This window comes from Trachemys scripta, chromosome 14 (genome assembly GCF_013100865.1).
Source record: "Trachemys scripta elegans isolate TJP31775 chromosome 14, CAS_Tse_1.0, whole genome shotgun sequence".
Lineage (NCBI taxonomy): Eukaryota > Metazoa > Chordata > Testudines > Emydidae > Trachemys > Trachemys scripta.
Genome location: NC_048311.1, coordinates 4,213,010 through 4,231,570, shown reverse-complemented (window position 1 = coordinate 4,231,570; position 18,561 = coordinate 4,213,010). Strand labels below are relative to the sequence as shown.

At 50.2% G+C, this 18,561-nt stretch overlaps 3 protein-coding genes across 3 annotated transcripts in view; 1 reads left to right on the top strand and 2 right to left on the bottom strand.

Annotated features, from left to right (window-relative positions):
* LOC117887162 (butyrophilin subfamily 1 member A1-like) overlaps positions 1-18,561 on the top strand; it is a 292,990-nt gene that overhangs the window by 143,689 nt on the left and 130,740 nt on the right. The window lies entirely within an intron of this gene.
* Positions 1-18,561, bottom strand: part of LOC117887197 (butyrophilin subfamily 2 member A1-like) — a 305,733-nt gene that overhangs the window by 209,155 nt on the left and 78,017 nt on the right. The gene's annotated exons all lie outside the window — the stretch shown is intronic.
* On the bottom strand, positions 11,030-15,984 carry LOC117887208 (endonuclease domain-containing 1 protein-like). The gene is made up of 2 exons (XM_034789565.1): positions 15,679-15,984; positions 11,030-12,210 (listed from the first exon to the last, which is right to left on the bottom strand). Exons 1-2 carry the CDS (start codon positions 15,802-15,804, stop codon positions 11,800-11,802), a joined length of 537 nt encoding a protein of 178 aa, XP_034645456.1. The 5' UTR covers positions 15,805-15,984; the 3' UTR covers positions 11,030-11,799.

The following is an 18,561-nucleotide window of genomic DNA, read 5'->3' as shown; positions in this document are numbered from 1 at the left end:
GGGGGGGGGGGGGGGGGGGGGGGGGGGGGGGGTGGGGGGGGGGGGTTGGAGGGGGGCAAGAGTGGGGAGAGGGATCGGAGCAGTCAATGGGACAGGGAGCAGAGGGGTTTAGATGGGTCGGGAGTTCTGGGGGGGGGGCTGTCAGGGGGTGGGGAGTGGTTGGATGGGGCGTGGGAGTCCCAGGGGTCTGTCTGAGGGTGGGGGTGTGGATAAGGGTTGGAGCAGTCAGGGTACAGGTAGGGGGTAGGGCCCTAGGGGGCCAGTTAGGATGGGGGGAGGGTCTCAGGAGGGGGCAGTCAGGGGACAAGAGGCAGGGAGGCTTAGGTAGGGGATGGAGTCCTGGGGGGCAGTTAGGGGCAGGGGTCCCAGGAGGGGGCAGTCAGGGGACAAGGAGCGGGGGGGGAGGGTTGGGAGTTCTGAGGGGGTGGGAAGTGGGTGGGGCAGGGGCAGGGTTAGGGCAGGACAGGGGCGGGGCTAGGGCGGGGCTCCTCCTGTCCTCTTTTTTGCTTGCTGAAATATGGTAACCCTAGGCAGGAAGGACGGGGTTCTGGCCAAGCCCAGGCCTGGCAGTGAGAGGACCTGGGTTCTGTCCCCAGGCCTGCCACAGACAGAGCTGATCTGAGTGACCCCAGGGCTCTCTGCAGAGCTGTCCTATTCGGTTCCCAAACAGCCAGGTGCAAGATTCAGGGAGGTGATTTTCTGCCAGCTTCCCCAACACTGCTGTGCTGTGCCGTACAAGGTTAGGGAGAGGGGCAGATGGGGTGCTCAGCACTCGGGTTTGTGGAAGGGGCTCAGGGAGCTGAGAATGGGCAACAGGGGATGCCTGTTCTGTTCATTCCCGCTGGGGCACCTGGCACTGGCCGCTGTCGGAAGACAGGATACTGGGCTAGATGGACCTTTGGTCTGACCTAGTATGGCCGTTCTTATGAGGAGCTCAGTCAGTCTCTCCTGTTGAAGCTGCTCCACTTCAGGTAAATAAAGGAGCTCTGGGGAATCACAGTGGCACCTAAAACTGGGACATAGGTTCCTATGTACTATTGTGGGTCCAGGTTTGGGAGTTTTCCATTGATTTCAATGGGGCCATGATTTCACCCAGTATATTTAGAAGTTTCCTACCTGTCATGGCTAAACTCCATGGCATTTTTAAATTAAACTTCTCCTTTAGTGATTTAATTTCTCTTGACTATTTAGAAATAAATGTTTCCTACCTTGTATTCCTGCACCAGCGTATGAGATCCGTGCTCCTGGGTTTTATCACAAAGCAGACAGTTCACCTCACCATCATCTTCACAGAACAGCTTGAGTTTGCCTCATGCTCCCTACAGACTGTCTGCTTTTTTAGGTCTTCAGGTTTTTTCCCTAATTGCTGGATATTTTCCACCATCTGGCAAGGTGCCTGTTGGTCTGGGATTTCTCTTTCTTCAATTTACTCCTGCATTGTGGACAGAAAACTCCGTCTTCTTCAATTTCCAATTTTTCGTAGTACTCTGTGATACAAAATCGGCAGAAGTTGTGACCACAGTCCATGCTTACTGGATCATTGAAATACTCCAGACAGATGGGACAAACCGCGTCTTCTAATAGCTTTCTCAGAGGATGGGCCATGGCTGTGGGAATGTAAGCGTTTCAGTGATCAGTTTCATGTAATGAGTTATACTCTTTATTAGACAACATTTTAACAGTGAGGGTAGCAAACCATTGGCACAGCTTCCCAAGGGAAAGGGTAGCATTTGTCATCAAGTCTTTAGATTGTCACTAAATGCTTTTCTAAAAGATCTGCTGTACACTGATAGATGTGAAAGCCAGAACGGATGATTATGATCATCTGATCTGACGTCCTGCATAACACAGACCAGAGAAATTTATCTTGTCATTCCTGCATCAAACCCATAATCTGCGGTAGAGTTAAAGCAGAACTTTTAGAAAGTGACATCCAATCTTGATTTAAAATCTCCAAGTGAGGGAAAATCCACCATATCTCTTGGCCAGTTGTTCCAGTGGTTAATTACCCACAGTTAAAAAACAGTGCCTCATGTGGGACTCTGTCTTCATTTTTACTGGGTTGGTTTGTTATGCCTCTTTCCTTCCCTTTGTTTTTTTCTATTTTTTGCTCCGAGTTGAGGGTCCACTGCATTAGAGATTGGTCAATTGTTCTTCTTGCCAGCAAGTTAAAGAAGTATGGGCTGGATAAATGGACTATAAGGTGGATAGAAAGCTGGCTAGATGATCACCGGGCTCAACGGGTAGCGATCAATGGCTCCATGTCTAGTGGCAGCCGGTATCAGGCGGAGTGCCCCAAGGGTCGGTCCTGGGGCCGGTTTTGTTCAATATCTTCATTAATGATCTGGAGGATGGAGTGGACTGCACCCTCAGCAAGTGTGCAGATGACACTAAACTGGGAGGAGTGGTAGATACGCTGGAGGGTAGGGATAGGATAAAGGGACCTAGACAAATTAGAGAATTGGGCCAAAAGAAATCTGATGAGGTTCAACAAGGACAAGTGCAGAGTCCTGCACTTAGGACGGAAGAATCCCATGCATTGCTACAGACTGGGGACCAAGTGGCTAGGCAGCAGTTCTGCAGAAAAGAACCTAGAAGTTACAGTGGACAAGAAGCTGGAAATGAGTCAACAGTGTGCCCTTGTTGCCAAGAAGACTAACGACATTTTGCTCTGTATACGTAGGAGCACTGCCAGCAGATCAAGGGACGTGATCATTCCCCTCTATTCGACATTGGTGAGGCCTCATCTGGAGTACTGTGTCCAGTTTTGGGCCCCACACTACAAGAAGGATGTGGAAAAATTGGAAAGAGTCCAGCGGAGGGCAACAAAAATGATTAGGGGGCTAGAGGACATGACTTATGAGGAGAGGCTGAGGGAACTGGGGTTATTTAGTCCGCAGAAGAGAAGAATGAGGGGAGATTTGATAGCTCCTTTCAACTACCTGAAAGGGGGTTCCAAAGAGGATGGATCTAGACTGTTCTCAATGGTACTAGATGACAAAACAAGGAGTAATGGTCTCAAGTTGCAGTGGGGGAGGTTTAGGTTGGATATTAGGAAAAACTTTTTCCACTAGGGAGGGTGGTGAAGCACTGGAATGGGTTACCTAGGGAGGTGGTGGAATCTCCTTCCTTAGAGGTTTTTAAGATCAGACTTGACAAAGCCCTGGCTGGGATGATTTAGTTGGGGATTGATCCTGCTTTGAGCAGGAGGTTGGACTAGATGACCCACTGAGGTCCCTTCCAACCCTGACATTCTACGATTCTATGCTTCTAACAGTGAACTACTCTCAGAGTTAAATATTTGCACCTTATTTCCTCCTAAATGTTCCAGCACTCACCCCCTACCCCAATTTAGGTATAAGGGTGCCCCAGGCTGCAGCCAAGGTGGAGGAATGTGGGTTCATTGACTTCCTCAATCCCTGGAAGAAGGGGAGGAGGTAGTGGCAGGACCCCATCCCAGTTTCAAATCCAATGATTCTGGGGTGGTAAAAGCACCCAGGACAACATGAAAACACCCCACGTGCATCCTACTAGTGTAATCTAACAGACAAGTCCTAAGGGAGGATGTGAAATTGTTCTGAACTGTGCTATGAAAACTGTAAAGTTGATTGATGAGAAACTGCTGTAAGAATCTTAAAAGTGCCCGATAGAAAAGCTACAACGGGATGGGGAATTAGTTTTGGCACCTATGGGTACCAGTTGTGGGTCTGAACTTCCCTCTTCAAGACTGAACTGAGCAGGGTAAGTGACCTGGGGAAGAGGTGTGATGAAGTGGGAATTGTCTGTAATATTTTCATGAAGTCTGTGTGAGCTTGTTTCCCGCTGCACTAACCATTTCTATTCAGTGGGTGAAAAAGGATTGGCATTGCTCCAGAAAAAGCAGAGACACAAGGTGTGTGCATCACACACCTCTTAAGAGAGGATCTGGAAAGACCTGGGAACCTCCTAGTGAGTGAACAATGGTACGCTTGTCTGAAATTTATTTTTACACGGCACTGCTGTGTGTCCCTGGTGTAGCCCTGTGCGATTTTGGCATAGATGTCAGCGTTTCTTCTGTTGATTCGGAGTTCTGCCTGCACAGACTCTTCTCCCCACACAGCAATCAGATCCAGTGTTTCCTGTATGTTCCATGGTGGAGTGTGTTTGTGGTCCTGCGCATGCATGGTCAGCTGTGCTGGTGAGCTCTCCACGCTGATCAAACAGGAAATGAAATTCAAAAGTTCCCAGGGCTTTTCCCGTGTACCTGGCTGAAGTGCAGTAAAGTTAAAAGTGCTGTCCAGAGTGGTCACATTGGAGCACTCTGGGACACCTCCCAGAAGCCAATGCCATCGCATTGCACATTGCTGTGTCTACACTACCCCTAATTTGACCTGGGAATGTTGACTCTAACACTATGCCTCTCGTCAAGGTGGAGTACAGGCATCTATTTTATAAGCCCTTTAAGTTGGAGGAAAGGACTCAGTAGCGTGGACACCCACAAGATAAATTCGGCCTAATGCAGCATTTGTCAACCTAACACTGTAGTGTAGACCACCCTCAGAACAGTGCGTTGGGCGGTGCTATTCAAAAAGAGGTTTATTGCCCCAAATGGGCACTTGAATGCAAGTTCCAAAAAGGTTTGCTGAGGCATAGAGTTATTCAGTTCTTGGCATTCTGTGAATTATTTTGATCCCTGTGCTGGAACCACATGTTCTGGATTCTTATTGCTGTTTAAAAAATTATTCCGGGCAGGAACAAAGCAATACTAATCAGTTCTCACAGCTAAAATATTGCCCTCGAGATAATGGGGTTTATGTATACATAATGTGTGCTGTGCCACTTGGGAACCGTCCGAATCCTTTTTGGTTTAATAAAATGGTTCTGGGCCAGAACACGCTAATGACAATATTCTACTACACCGTTCTCATGGCTAAAGTGCTGTCCTCAAGGTACTGCACAACACACATACACTTCATCCTCTGGGCCACTGCAGAATTGACTGTTCTGGATCCTTATTAGTGTTGAAAAAGATTCTGGGTCAGAATGGGTTAATGACAGCGTGTTACTAATCAGGTCTCAGTGCTAAAGTATTGTCCTCAGGGCACTGCACTAGGTGGGGAAATTCCTTCTCCTGGGCCTCTTCGGAAGGGTCTGTCCCGGGTCATTACTGTTGTTAAACGGTGGCTCTAGGCCAGCCTAGGTTAATAACAGGGTGTTCTTAGTCTGCTCCCGTTACTGAAATACAGTTCCTAGCTCCGGGGAACAGGATCGGTTTTATTTTGCGAGAGTTCAGTTCATTCAAATGCTGTTCCGCCCATCGCAGCTTTTACACCGTCCCCTGCAAATCAGGAGTCACCTCGTTGGAGTCACTGGGCGGGGGGAGCGCTGGGCACTGGCAGGGAGCGCTGGGAAGAGAGAAAAGGCGCCTCCTGCTCCTGTTGTGGCCAGAGCCGGGATCACAGGACGTTGGCTCTGGCCCGATGCCCATGGACACCGCCCAGCGCCGCGATCGGCAGGACCCTCCCCACCCCGCGGGGACTTCTGCTGCCCCCGAACCGCACTGACGGGACCCAGCGCCGCTCCGGCCTGAGCCCCGCACTCAGGGGGAGACGGACCCTTTTCCTCGTGACACTGGGGTCTGCGGGCGGGGCGCTGGGGCCTCTCAGCCCCTCCCACCCCAGCCCCGGCTCAGACTCCCCCGCTCCCAAACGGAGACGCCGCTCTAGCCCCTCAGCCCCCCACGCTCACGGAGCTACCCCCGCCCAGATTCACCTCGTCCGGGCCGGGCTTTATTGTGCTGCCCGCCCCGCGCACCTTCAAATCTACCCCGCCCCGCCCTGCCATTGGCCACCCAGCTGCGTGCATCCCGCCCCTCCATTGGCCCCGATCTGTCCGAGGCCATTGGCCACCGAGCCCACCTCCAGATCTCTTGGTCAGTCGCGGGCGGATGCCCAGCGTGCCTGGCGCACGGGATTTTGGGGGATGTAGTTTTTGTGCAGCGGGAGTGACGTCATCCCCTCGGGAGTCAGTCAGAGCGTCGCAGAGGGCGGGAGGGAACTGGTGCTCCCCTGGGCTGCGCACTGTGTCACTGCTGCAGCCCCAGAGAGAGCTGCTCATTCCCTGCACCAGGCTCAGGCTGCAGATGGGTAACGTAAGGATCCCCAATGGCAATGGGCCGCGTGCGGACAGGCACAGGGCTGGCACCAGCACAGCAAACAAGTGCTTGGGACGGCCAACGGAGTGGGGCGGCACGTCCAGCTCTTCAGTGGCAATTCGGCGGCGGGGCCCTCAGTCCCTCTCGGAGGGAAGGACTTGCCACCGAAGAACGAAGCGACGCCGATTGCAGCTTTTTTTTTTTTCTGCCGCTTGGGGCAGCAAAAACGCTGGAGCTGGCCCTGGACAGGCTGCACCGGTCATGCTGTGATCTGCTCCCACCCTCCCACCGCGTTACGCTGATCAGCCAGCCCTGCTCGGAACATCGTTCTGCATTGTGTGTGGAACGGATTACTGGGCGACCCTGGCACTGGGATCTGCAGAGAAGGGGCCTGTCTTTTCATTCCTCTCACTGACTGTTTTGTGTGCCTGAGACCAAAATCAGAATGAGGATCGATATCTTAACATCCAGGGCCGTCCTTAGGCATACGCAGCATATGCAGCTGTGAAGGACACTATGAACTTTGGGGCACCAAATTGCCCAAATTTCATGGTGCCCTCAGCAGCTGCATGCTGCATACATGGCAGCACCAGCCCTGCCGACCAGCCCTATCCCTCGGCCGGCCCACCCGCCGGCTGCACCCACTGCAAGGGGCAGGGCCATCTCTATAGGGGTATAGGAGCCCCGGACAACTTCCTCCGCCCTGCCTCTTACCCTCCTCCCCCTGCCCCGCCCCCATTCCATCTCTTCCCCCAGCGACCCTGCACTCACGGGCAGTGGCGGGAAGGGGACCAACGTGGCCCCAGCCGGCTCCACTCCGGCAGCTCGCGCTCCACTTCCCGCCGCCAGTGAGTGCAGGGAGGTTGGGGAAAGGACGCCCCCCGCACTCACCTGCGGCGGGAAACGGAGCGATGCGGCCCCAGCCCACTCCGCTTCCCTTGCCCCGGCCGCAGCTTTGTCGCTCCGGGGGTGGGGAAAGGCCATCCCTCCCCCCCCCGCTCTCACTGGCAGCGGGAAGCGGAGCGCCGCGGATGGGAGCTCGCGGAGTGGAGCGGACTGGGGCCAGGCTGCTCCGCTTCTGCCGCTGCTGGTGAGTGCGGGTGGGGGGATCCCTTCCCCCAAGCCTCCTCCCCCGAACAACATGGCTGGGGAGAGGGAAGCAGAGCGGGCTGCTCCCGCCCCCCTGCCCGCTAATCCCCCGGGCCACACTGGCTGCGGGGCCCCCAAAAGTGCCCCCCCCCACAACTCCTGCCTCCCAGGACCCAAATGGCTAGGGACGGCCCTGTTAAAATCCAGCTTGCGAACCCCCCACTCACCCTGAGCAGCCCCTTACTCAGCTAGTACTTTCATCAAATTCAGTGCAGTAAGGTCCTCCTCAGAGTGATTAATAGGCTCACAGGCCTAATCCCAGTGGCTGTAATCTCTGGAGTGAATAGACGCCGCCCTCTGCTGAGTGAGGGTAACATTGCTGTCTGGCTGGGGTGGGGATGAGGAGTGATGGCTCTGAACAGCCAAGTGCACTGGGGTGCGATAATGAAACATGGGCCGTGCTGACATGTCTAAAGACTCAGGTGAATTTTGCAGACATTGACATCAGCACAATGTGCATCCTGAACGTCTGTTCTAGGAGCTCTGAAAAATGATCAGTTCATAGAAATGGATGCTAATTATCACCCCTTCTGCATAGATAAGGGGCTGCTGTGCTGGGTTTTATTGCCACTGGAGGCAATAAAACGCAGCTGTCTGGAAAGGTGGGGAATTGAACAAACCCACCTGACCTGGATCATATTGACTCTGAACAAGCGACCAACCTGTCAGCAAGGAAACCGTGAGGAGCGAATCGCCCATTGAGCTCCATTCTAGGCCCATGCAGGGAAGAATTTCATTAGTACTGGACTCCCAGAAATTGGCCCCCATTTCCATGGACTGTCACTGGGAACAGGGAACCTGCCTACCCTTCCTGCCTTGGCATATCTCTGTGACAGTCTGTACCCTATGCTCACCATTTTCACAAGATTATGATAAATTTTGTACAAAGTATGCCTGGTAAGGTATAATTTGAAAACTCATGTTCAGTGATCATTACTGGCCTGGTAAAATATGTGTGGCAGCATTGTATATAAAGTTATAAGATTTCATAGAATCATAGAATATCAGAGTTGGAAGGGACCTCAAGAGGTCATCTAGTCCAACCCCCTGCTCAAAGCAGGACCAATTCCCAGCTAAATCATCCCAGCTAGGGCTTTGTCAAGCCAGGCCTTAAAAACCTCCAAGGAAGGAGACTCCACCACCTCCCTAGGTAACGCATTCCAGTGTTTCACCACCCTCCTAGTGAAATAGTTTTTCCTGATATCCAACCTGGACCTCCCCCACTGCAACTTGAGACCATTGCTCCTTGTTCTGTCATCTGCCACCACTGAGAACAGCCGAGCTCCATCCTCTTTGGAACCCCCCTTCAGGTAGTTGAAGGCTGCTATCAAATCCCCCCTCATTCTTCTCTTCTGGAGACTAAACAATCCCAGTTCCCTCAGCCTCTCCTCATAAGTCATGTGCTCCAGACCCCTAATCATTTTTGTTGCCCTCCGCTGGACTCTTTCCAATTTTTCCACATCCTTCTTGTAGTGTGGGGCCCAAAACTGGACACAGTATTCCAGATGAGGCCTCACCAATGTCGAATAAAGGGGAACGATCACGTCCCTCGATCTGCTGGCAATGCCCCTACTTATACAGCCCAAAATGCCGTTAGCCTTCTTGGCAACAAGAGCACACTGTTGACTCATATCCAGCTTCTCGTCCACTGTGACCCCTAGGTCCTTTTCTGCAGAACTGCTACCTAGCCATTCGGTCCCTAGTCTGTAGCAGTGCATGGGATTCTTCCGTCCTAAGTGCAGGACTCTGCACTTGTCCTTGTTGAACCTCATCAGGTTTTTTTCGGCCCAATCCTCTAATTTGTCTAGGTCCCTCTGTATCCGATCCCTACCCTCTAGTGTATCTACCACGCCTCCTAGTTTAGTGTCATCTGCAAACTTGCTGAGAGTGCAGTCCACACCATCCTCCAGATCATTAATAAAGATATTAAACAAAACCGGCCCCAGGACCGACCCTTGGGGCACTCCGCTTGAAACCGGCTGCCAACTAGACATGGAGCCATTGATCACTACCCGTTGAGCCCGACGATCTAGCCAGCTTTCTATCCACCTTACAGTCCATTCATCCAGCCCATACTTCTTTAACTTGGCGGCAAGAATACTGTGGGAGACCGTATCAAAAGCTTTGCTAAAGTCAAGGAATAACACATCCACTGCTTTCCCCTCATCCACAGAGCCAGTTATCTCATCATAGAAGGCAATTAGGTTAGTCAGGCACGACTTCCCCTTCGTGAATCCATGCTGACTGTTCCTGATCACTTTCCTCTCCTCTAAATGTTTCATAATTGATTCCTTGAGGACCTGCTCCATGATTTTTCCAGGGACTGAGGTGAGGCTGACTGGCCTGTAGTTCCCCGGATCCTCCTTCTTCCCTTTTTTAAAGATGGGCACTACATTAGCCTTTTTCCAGTCATCTGGGACCTCCCCCGATCGCCATGAGTTTTCAAAAATAATGGCTAATGGCTCTGCAATCTCACCCGCCAACTCCTTTAGCACCCTCGGATGCAGCGCATCTGGCCCCATGGACTTGTGCACGTCCAGTTTTTCTAAATAGTCCCGAACCACTTCTTTCTCCACAGAGGGTTGGTCACCTTCTCCCCATACTGTACTGCCCAGTGCAGCAATCTGGGAGCTGACCTTGTGCGTGAAGACAGAGGCATTTCCTTGTATGATGTTACTAAGGCATATTCCAAATCTGGGGAAGCAGTTCAAACCAGTTCCTCAGAGACAAAGGCAAAGTGATGCCTCAGCCAGGTGTCAACACAATCAGATGGATTATCACCTGGTGAAGCGGCCATTCTTTGGCAGGAAGAAGGGTCTGAGTGAGAAATTTACATCTTAGCTGGAGGTTCATGTGTAAACAGACTGGCTGTCATCTGAATCCCAGCTGGGGATGATTCTCAAAGAGGAGGAAAAGATATAAAATTGAGGAACAGAGGACACACATCACCTCTGTACCCGCATCTCTACTCGCAGCATCAACAACGTCTGAAAGACAAATGGAACATCACTGAACTGTGGGAGTGGTCCTGGCTGAAGGTCCAGCCAGACTGCTGTAAGTTAGTTTGTTACGTTCGGTATTAGTTTGCACTTTGCCTTTTATTTCTTTGTAACCAATTCTGGCTTTTATGCCTCATACATGTAATCACTTAAAATCTCTCTTTCTGTAGTTAATAAACATGTATTATCATGTCTTTGAATATCTCCCCTTGTAAGACACCTGAAAGTACCTGAAACTGGGCCATGATTCTGGAAATGGGTGAGAGAGGAAACCCAGAGTCTAGCAGACCTAGGGCATTGTGATGGTGTTGTGGCTCTCCAGCTGCCCTCTCACATTCAAATGGTCAAAGCCAAGGCAGCGCTGCAATGCCCAGGGTGCTATTTGCAATCAGAACCTTTTTATTTTTCATTCTGTTTATTTACCAGTGTCATCAAAGAAGAATTTTCCATTGTGGAATCTGGAGATGTGAAGTGTAGAGTTTTAACGTAAAGCTGATTTTAATAATCACAAAACAACACAATATTTACCAGCGTTATGTAAATCACCATCATTGCATTTCTCTAGCACCCGCCATCCCAGCAGCCCTAAACACTTCCTGAAAGTGGGTAAATAGCCCCGTGTCACAGACACACAGAGATGCAAGGCCCAGATGGAGCTGTAGCCCCATGGCACAGACTGTGGTACCGCACACAGTGATGCAGGGCTACCTGGAGCTCTACGTGGCGTGTGTCACACCAGCACAGCTCCATTGGTTCCTTAGGCTTCTGCAAAACTGAGGTTTCACTAGAGGCAGACTGAACTCCCAGCCTTTCTGGGTGAGAAGCTCCTGTTCTGAGTGTAACCCAGAGCCGGGCTGAATTTGCAAACAGCCGGGGCTGACACTCAGCTTGTGTAAATGGGCAGAGCTCTGCATCAGTGGGGCTCCAGCTGCACCAAAATGGGGGAAGGACCAAGGAATAATTTAAGACAAGATTTAACAAGTGGGTTTGACAAGCACCAGGTGGGAGAAGAGAGGAGAGTTAGGGGCAGATCGACACTGACAAGCTCATGCAGTTACACAGGCCCCAGGAGCTTTCAATTAAAAGGTCTATTGGAATTTCTGTCTATGCTGCATTCCTTCCTTCCCCTCCCCCCCCCCCCTTCAGCTTCTGCTAAGGCTTTGCCTTTTTCTTACTAGAAACAATGGCGGGCAGGGGGGGTTATTTTGAGGCCTTTTGTTTCCTGAGAGATGGTTTCCCCAGTTTGGAAAGGTGTCGCGCAACTGTTTGGTTATTTCCAATACAACATCCTGTGCCTTTGTGCCTTCTTTGTTACAGTCATCATTAAAAATCTTGATTGGCCGCCCTGAAGGATTCCCATACAGCCTCGTTAGCAATTTGTTCAGCTGTGTCACTTTCAGGGGCTCCAGGATGCTGTCTGGCCTGTTCATCCCCAGGAAGGCGAAGGAGAATTTCTTGTTATTGTCAGAGTGCTCACAGCAAACGGCATTCCAGATGTGGCTGGGCACCACCATCCTCTCAGCATCTCGATTGATGTTCCTTTGTCATCCTTCTTAATGGGGATTTTATATTTTTCATCGGGCACTGCTCTAGAAAGTGTTTCCCTTTCTGATTTTTCACATTAAGGCAGCTGTTTGTTAACTGTATCTTGAGATGTCGTTCCGGTTCATACCAATTGACCCTATTGAAGCAGGGGTCCATGAGGACTGCATTGGTGAGCGTGAAGGTGGCTATTCGGCCTTGACCACACTGGAAGGAGTTTGGGTTCAGGTGTCCCCGTTCATAGTGTGTTCTCTCATAATCTTCATTGATGGCTTGCCTTTCTTTCAGTTTTTCTTTGATGGATTGGTTTCCTTTCTGGTTTGTTTTTTTTCCTTTCGGGTCTTGAAGCAGTTTTCCTTCCATGTTTGTCTCTGATAAACCAGCCAGCTGGAAATAGAGAAGGCCAGAGTCCTTACATTCAACTTTCATCAAAATGTCCATGACACACAGAGCAACAGGGTATCAAGGGCAGAACCAATCTCTGTCTCTTGACTCTATGTATTTTCATCACCCTTCTCTGAATCCCCCTCTTTTCCCGCTTTATCTGTTTGATTTACAGTGCCCAGCAAACAGGTCCGGCTCCAGGCACCAGCCTAGCAAGCAGGTGCTTGGGGGGGCCAATGAAGAAGGGGGTGGCAGGCCTGGCCCTTCGGCGGCAATTCGGCGGCGGGGCTGTCACTCCCTCTAGGAGCGAAGGACCTGCCGCTGAATTGCCACTGTAGAATGAAGCGGTGGTACAGCTGCCACCGATCCCGATCGCGGCTTTTTTTTTTTTTTTTTTTTTTTTTTTTTGCTGCTTGGGGCAGCAAAAATGCTAGAGCCGGCCCTGCCAGCAAATGATTTAATGCGCTGGGCAGTTCTCCCAGCAGGAGGAGCATTCTTACCTCCATTCTTTGTGTGTCTCCTGGCCCAGATCACGGCATTATGGCACTTGCACAAACAGGACTAACATAAAACTAAAGCAGTGCATTCAGTATGAGAGAGGTGACTTATAAATGCAGTGCCCTATGGTGCACACTATTGATACTGCATCCATAAAGAGGGGTAAAGTGTTGCTGGGCTCTCTATGGGACAGAGTTACAGTTGTTTGGGTGCCTGAACTATGGATTTCCAGAGTTTTGAATGTCTGTGTTTCTTGTGCAGCAAGTTTAACCTTAACTCTGAATTTCTTTGCTTTGTAATGGTTGTTTTTTTACTAGCTAAAACATTCTCATAAGGATTTTTACCCTTTAGTTACTCATTTGATCTCAACTTCCCCTTTATGAACTTGTGGGGTTTGTTTGGTTGTTTGACTGAGAAGAACAGTAGAAAGAGAAGAGAGTTACAAACCCCACACATATATCACAACATCCAATCAATAAGCAAAACTACAGTATTCTTACCTCCACTCCTTGACCTAATTTTTGCAATTTACATTTATTAAAATGTCTCCCAATGGTATATAAATCTTCACTACCTGCTTTATAAAATTAATGAGCTCTGACATTGTATAATGCTGAGACAAGGTGCATGAGGTAATATCTTTTACTGGACCATCCTCTGCTAGAGAAAGAGACAAGCTTTCAAGCTACATAGTGTTCTTCTTCAGGTATGAAGATGATCTGAAGAAGAGCTCTGTGTAAGCTTGAAAGCTTGTCTCTCTCACCTACAGAAGTTGGTCCAATAAAAGATATTACCTCACCCACCTTGTCTCCCTAATATCCTGGGACCAACATGGCTACAGCAACACTGCAAACTACTTTATAATGCTGTCAGTTATTTTGGCTAGGAGATGTTCATCTAGGACAAAAACAATGAGGAGTCCTGTGGCACCTTAAAGACTAACAAATTTATTTGGGCATAAGCTTTCGTGGGCTGGAACCCACTTCATGCATCTGACGAAGTGGGCTCCATCCTACGAAAGCTTATGCCCAAATACATTTGTTAGTCTTTAAGGTTCCACAGGACTCCTCATTGTTTTTGCTGAAATAGACTAACATGGCTACCCCTCTGAAACTTGTCACCTAGGACAGTTGTGGCCTTTTCCAGCCTGTCACACCCTACACACTATTGTAATAATCTTTGTACAAAAGACATGTCTTGTAAGGTATCATTTGAAAACTCGTAAGTTGCTGGTCAATATTGTCCTGATAAAATATGTGTGGCAACATTGTGTGAGAAGTTCTAAGATTCCCCTGTATGGTGTTGTTAATATATGTTCCAAACCACAGCCCTGCCCAAAGAGAAGCTGGCAAACAGGTCTATTCGAAACAAAGGAATTACACAGACACCCTGTCTCCTGAATCTCAGCTGGAAATGCTTCTCGATGGGGGGACAGGACTATAAAAAGAGGGAAACACCCCAAGACACCCCCCTCTCTCTGCCCATCGTAATCACCAAACTGTAAACCCTGTATATGATGGAAACCATTTCAAGCCACGGGGTGCGGCAGCACCCGCAGTGCCCCTCGTTCCAGCACATATGGCAGGATGGGGAGAAAAGCTTTGAACTTGGGTCTCTCCCCATTTGTGTAGAGTACCTTAGTGTCTGGCCTATGGGACAGGTCTCTCAGTGTTTCCTGCTGAAGCTGTTCCACTGTGTATGAATACTGAAATAGTTCTTAGGCCAAGGAGAGAGTGAGACTGACTCTCTAGTTCAGTGGTTAGAGCATTATGTGGGAAACCCAATATGCAGTCCCCTTGCTCCAATGTAGGCTTAATTATTCATACATAATGGAAGACCCAAATCAGAGTAACCAGGCATCTCAGCCCTCTCTTGGGAAGGAGGTTACCCAACTTCAGGTCCCTTCTCCACATCAGGAAGAGGGTAGAATTGAACCAGGCTCTCCTACATACCAGGGGAGTGCTCTAATCACTGGATTAAAGGTTGGGGGCGGGGAAGGTCACCCCCTTTTCTGTTTTTTTGTGAGAAAAAGCTAACGCCATGACAGGGTGCACAGCTGTGAATCTCACGTGAGGGGAAATGCCTCCCTCCAGCCCAGACTCAGGCCTCTAAATCTCTTTGAGGGCAGGGCTTAGGAAACCCCCCTTTCCTCAGCATTTCCTATTGGCTAATTTAGACAGCTTCCTCCTCAGCATGTGGCTTTTGTGGATCCCATTGTCAGGCGCCCATCTCTCCCCATGCAGTGTACATGGAGCCTGCACACCTCACTTGGGACTGTCGTGGGTTCCATTAGGCTTCAGGGTGCCTATGCACTAGGTATTGCAATGCTGAGTCCAAGTGCCCTTTGTCCCCCTCCCGGACCCTGGGGAAGGCCTTACTCAGGGCTGGATTCAGGCAGAGGAGCTCTATGCCCATGTGTGGGCTCTGGTTCCTTGGGACCATGGCAGAATCTCAGTTTGCATTTAAAAAAAGAATAAGTCTCTAGCTCTTGTGGTTGCACAGAAAAGCTTGAAAATGTGACTCGAATGTGATTTACACAGTGACACCTGCTTGAGTCTGCAGAGAGCCTGAATATAGCTATGAACAGGGGAACTGTCCCATACAATGCAAGGGGAGTTAAGTCCCAGCCCCTCTGCTCTGGGTCCTTGCCAACCCCTCCCAGCAGGAGGCTCTGTGTGTGCCAAGAGGGCAGAGCACAGTAGGCCTGGCCCCCACACCAAAGCAGAGACACCCTGGCTGCCAGGAAAGTACTTGGGGCACTCAGCCACCACCCCCACCTCTCTGAGTTCAAACGGGGACCCTGAGAGGGGCCCTGCTGGTGCTGCTCAGGGAAGGAAGAAGGGAGCCCCAGGGCCCCATACCTAAGGGATGGGTCTCTGTGTCACCTGCACTTCAGGTGGCAAAGCCATCAAGAGCTCCATGTTGTGGTGCCTAGATGAGACACAGAGAGATTCAGACAGGAGAAAGACTGACCTGTGGCTCCACCTTCCATGTTTCTGAGACTGTATCTGTGCAATTTCCTTCATCTATAGTGTAAGCTGACCAGACCAGGATTCGGCTGCTCTTGGCGTACAAGGTTGCGAAATGATGTTCCTCCATATTTCTGGCAAATGTTAGCTCTGTTTGTAGTGTCAAACCCTTGGGGCTCAATTCCTCTGTAGAAATAGCGTCTGCATTTACGGAAAGTGGGGACCACTTCAGCCAGCGCCAGCCCAGCCCAGAGTGAGGCAAAGCCCAGCAGTGCGAGGGGCCCCATGGCTCACAGTGTGAGAGCCAGTCCCTTTGCAGCTGCTACATATACCATTCCTCAGAGAGCCACCTGCACTAACCGTCTCGGGCTGAGGAATCTGTGGGCTTCCTGCCAGGGCCTTCCCGAAGGCTGGGCTGGGCCATGCAGCCACGGCCCTGAGCCAAGGCAATGCCGGGCTCGACAAGGGCTGTGCAAATATTCGGTTCAGTTGAAGGTCCAGCAAACTGGGGAAAAGACTGATTTTGGATCAAGCCCAAATGAAAATGTTTCAATTTTTTTGGTGAAACTAAATGTTGCAAAATGTTTTTTATTTCATATTGAAAAACATGTTTCATTTCAATGTCATAGTTTTAAAAATATATTTAACTGGTTGTTTAAAAAAGAACATTGACGGGAAATCCAAAACAAAATGTCTTTCCAAAACAAAAATTCGAAACAATTAGTTGCGTAAAAATTCCAAAAGAAACTGTTCGGACATTTCCCCACAATTGGTTTCTTTTTTCCCTTTTTTTTTTTTTTACTGAAACAATTAGACAAAAGCAGCTCTGAGTCACAAATTGTTTTGGTTGACCTGGATCTGCATTTTTCGAGGAAAAAAGGTTTTGCATCACAAATTTCCTAGCACAAACCTTCCAGGAGCTGAAGGTCGTGCAGGGAGCAAGCAGCTCATTCCCTCTCTGCAGCTGCAGGTTCTCTGCAATGGCTGATTCCTTTGGTTGGACATGTGTTCAGTGGAGCCCAGGTCCCCCCTGTATAACGCCCTCACCCACCCCTGGGCCAAATGTTACAGTGTCTGTGCAAAACCACTAAACTGCAACAAACCAGAGTCCTGTGCCCAGTCAGTTCCCCACAGCCATTTCAGGAGTAATCATTCGCTACCCCCACCACTGACCTACACCGATCACCCAGCAGGGAGTGCTATATACATCCACACAGACATACTCGGCCCAGCCAGACAAACACCCTGTGGGTACATCAGCACAGCATTAAAACCCCTGTGGTACTGAGGGCTTGTCTACACTGGCAAGTCACAGCGCAGTAACTTGCTCGCTCAGGGGTGTGAAAAATCACACACACCCCCGAGCACTTTAATGCGCCAGTGAAGACAGGCTCCGAGCGCTGGGAGCTGTGCTCGGATCTAATCCCCTGGTGGAAGTGGATTACATAGAGAGCTGGGAGAGTTCTCTCCCAAGTGCTCGCAGGTGACCACACAGGCAGATCAAAGCGCTGCTGCCGGAGCGCTCCTGCGGCAGCACTTTGAGATTTGTAGTGTAGACTTAGCCTGAGTCTCAGGGCCTTGGTTAACTGACTCTGGCTGTGGGCTTCAGCTGCAAGGCTAGAAACAGCCGTGTAGATGTTGGGGCTTTGGCTGGAGCCCAGGCTCTGAGCCCTTCCCCCTCACCAGGTTTCAGAGCCTGGGTTCCAGCTTGATCCTAAATGTTTACACAGCTATTTCTAATCCCAGGAGGCCAAGTCTGTTGACCCAGGCTTGGAGACTCAAAGCCGCGGGTTTTTTGCTTTTTGCTGTGTAGACGTACCCTGAGAATACAGATAGAGAATGAACACATGGTCACCTGAACAAGAGACTCCCAAACTGTCCTAAGCTACTCACCATGAGAACCAGGCACCACATCAACGGAGACCATAACACACAGGCAACCCCCTACCTATGCCACAGTTCTTAGTGGGCAGCACCGTCCCAGCCATCCCAGTTCTATGCATGTGGCATGAGAATGATGTTCTGGGAACACAGCCTTTTAGAGAGACACCCACCCACATAGATCATGGCCCCAGGAGGCCCTGCTGTCCTTTGGGATCTTGGACACAGTTACTCAGGAATTGTCCAGTCAGACCAGACCAGGGCTCCCCCAGCCCCATCTCCTGTCTCTGACTGTAGCCAGCACCAGCTGCTCCAGAGGAAGGTGCAGTGGGGCTTTAGGGGATCACCTGACTTCTGTTTTAACACCTTCAGGGACAACATGGCGGGACAGCAGGGCACACAGGCTGTGTCAAGGAATTTCTTAGGCCTGGGCTACACTAGGAATTTACTTCAGTGTAGCAATGTCTCTCAGGGGTGTGAGAAATCCACACCCCTTTGCGAAGGGGTTGTCCTGTCAACCTAGCTACCCTCTCTTGGGGAGCTGGAGTGCCTATGCTGATGGGAGAAGCTCTCCCGTCAGTGTAGGTAGTGTCTACACCAAAGCGCTACAGCCGCAGCAGTGCAGGTGTGCCACTGTAGTGGTTTATGGGCAGGTCTACACTTAAAATGCTGCATCAGCACAGCAGCACTACTGTAGGGCTTTAGTGAAGATGCTACTATGCCAACGGGAGAGCTTCTCCCATCAGTGTAGTTAATCCACCCTCACAAGAGGCGGTAGCTATGTTGAAAGGAGAAGCCTTCCCGTCGATATAGTGCTGCCTACACTGGTGGTTAGTTTGATATAACAGCATCACTCGGGGGTGAGTGGATTTTTCATACTTCTGAGTGACGTAGCTATACCAAAATTAATCTGTAGAGTAGACCTGACCTATGTGTAGATGTAGCCTAAGAACTATAGTAAGGCTTGGCTGGGAGCAAGACTCCCATAATGCTTAGCAGTTAAGAC

Coding starts and splice junctions, on each gene's coding strand:
- LOC117887208 (XM_034789565.1), bottom strand. CDS start 15,804: ATGGAGGAACATCATTTCGCAACCTTGTACGCCAAGAGCAGCCGAATC. Junction 12,211..15,678: donor CATGGAAGGTGGAGCCACAG/GTCAGTCTTTCT, acceptor CTCTATTTCCAG/CTGGCTGGTTTATCAGAGAC.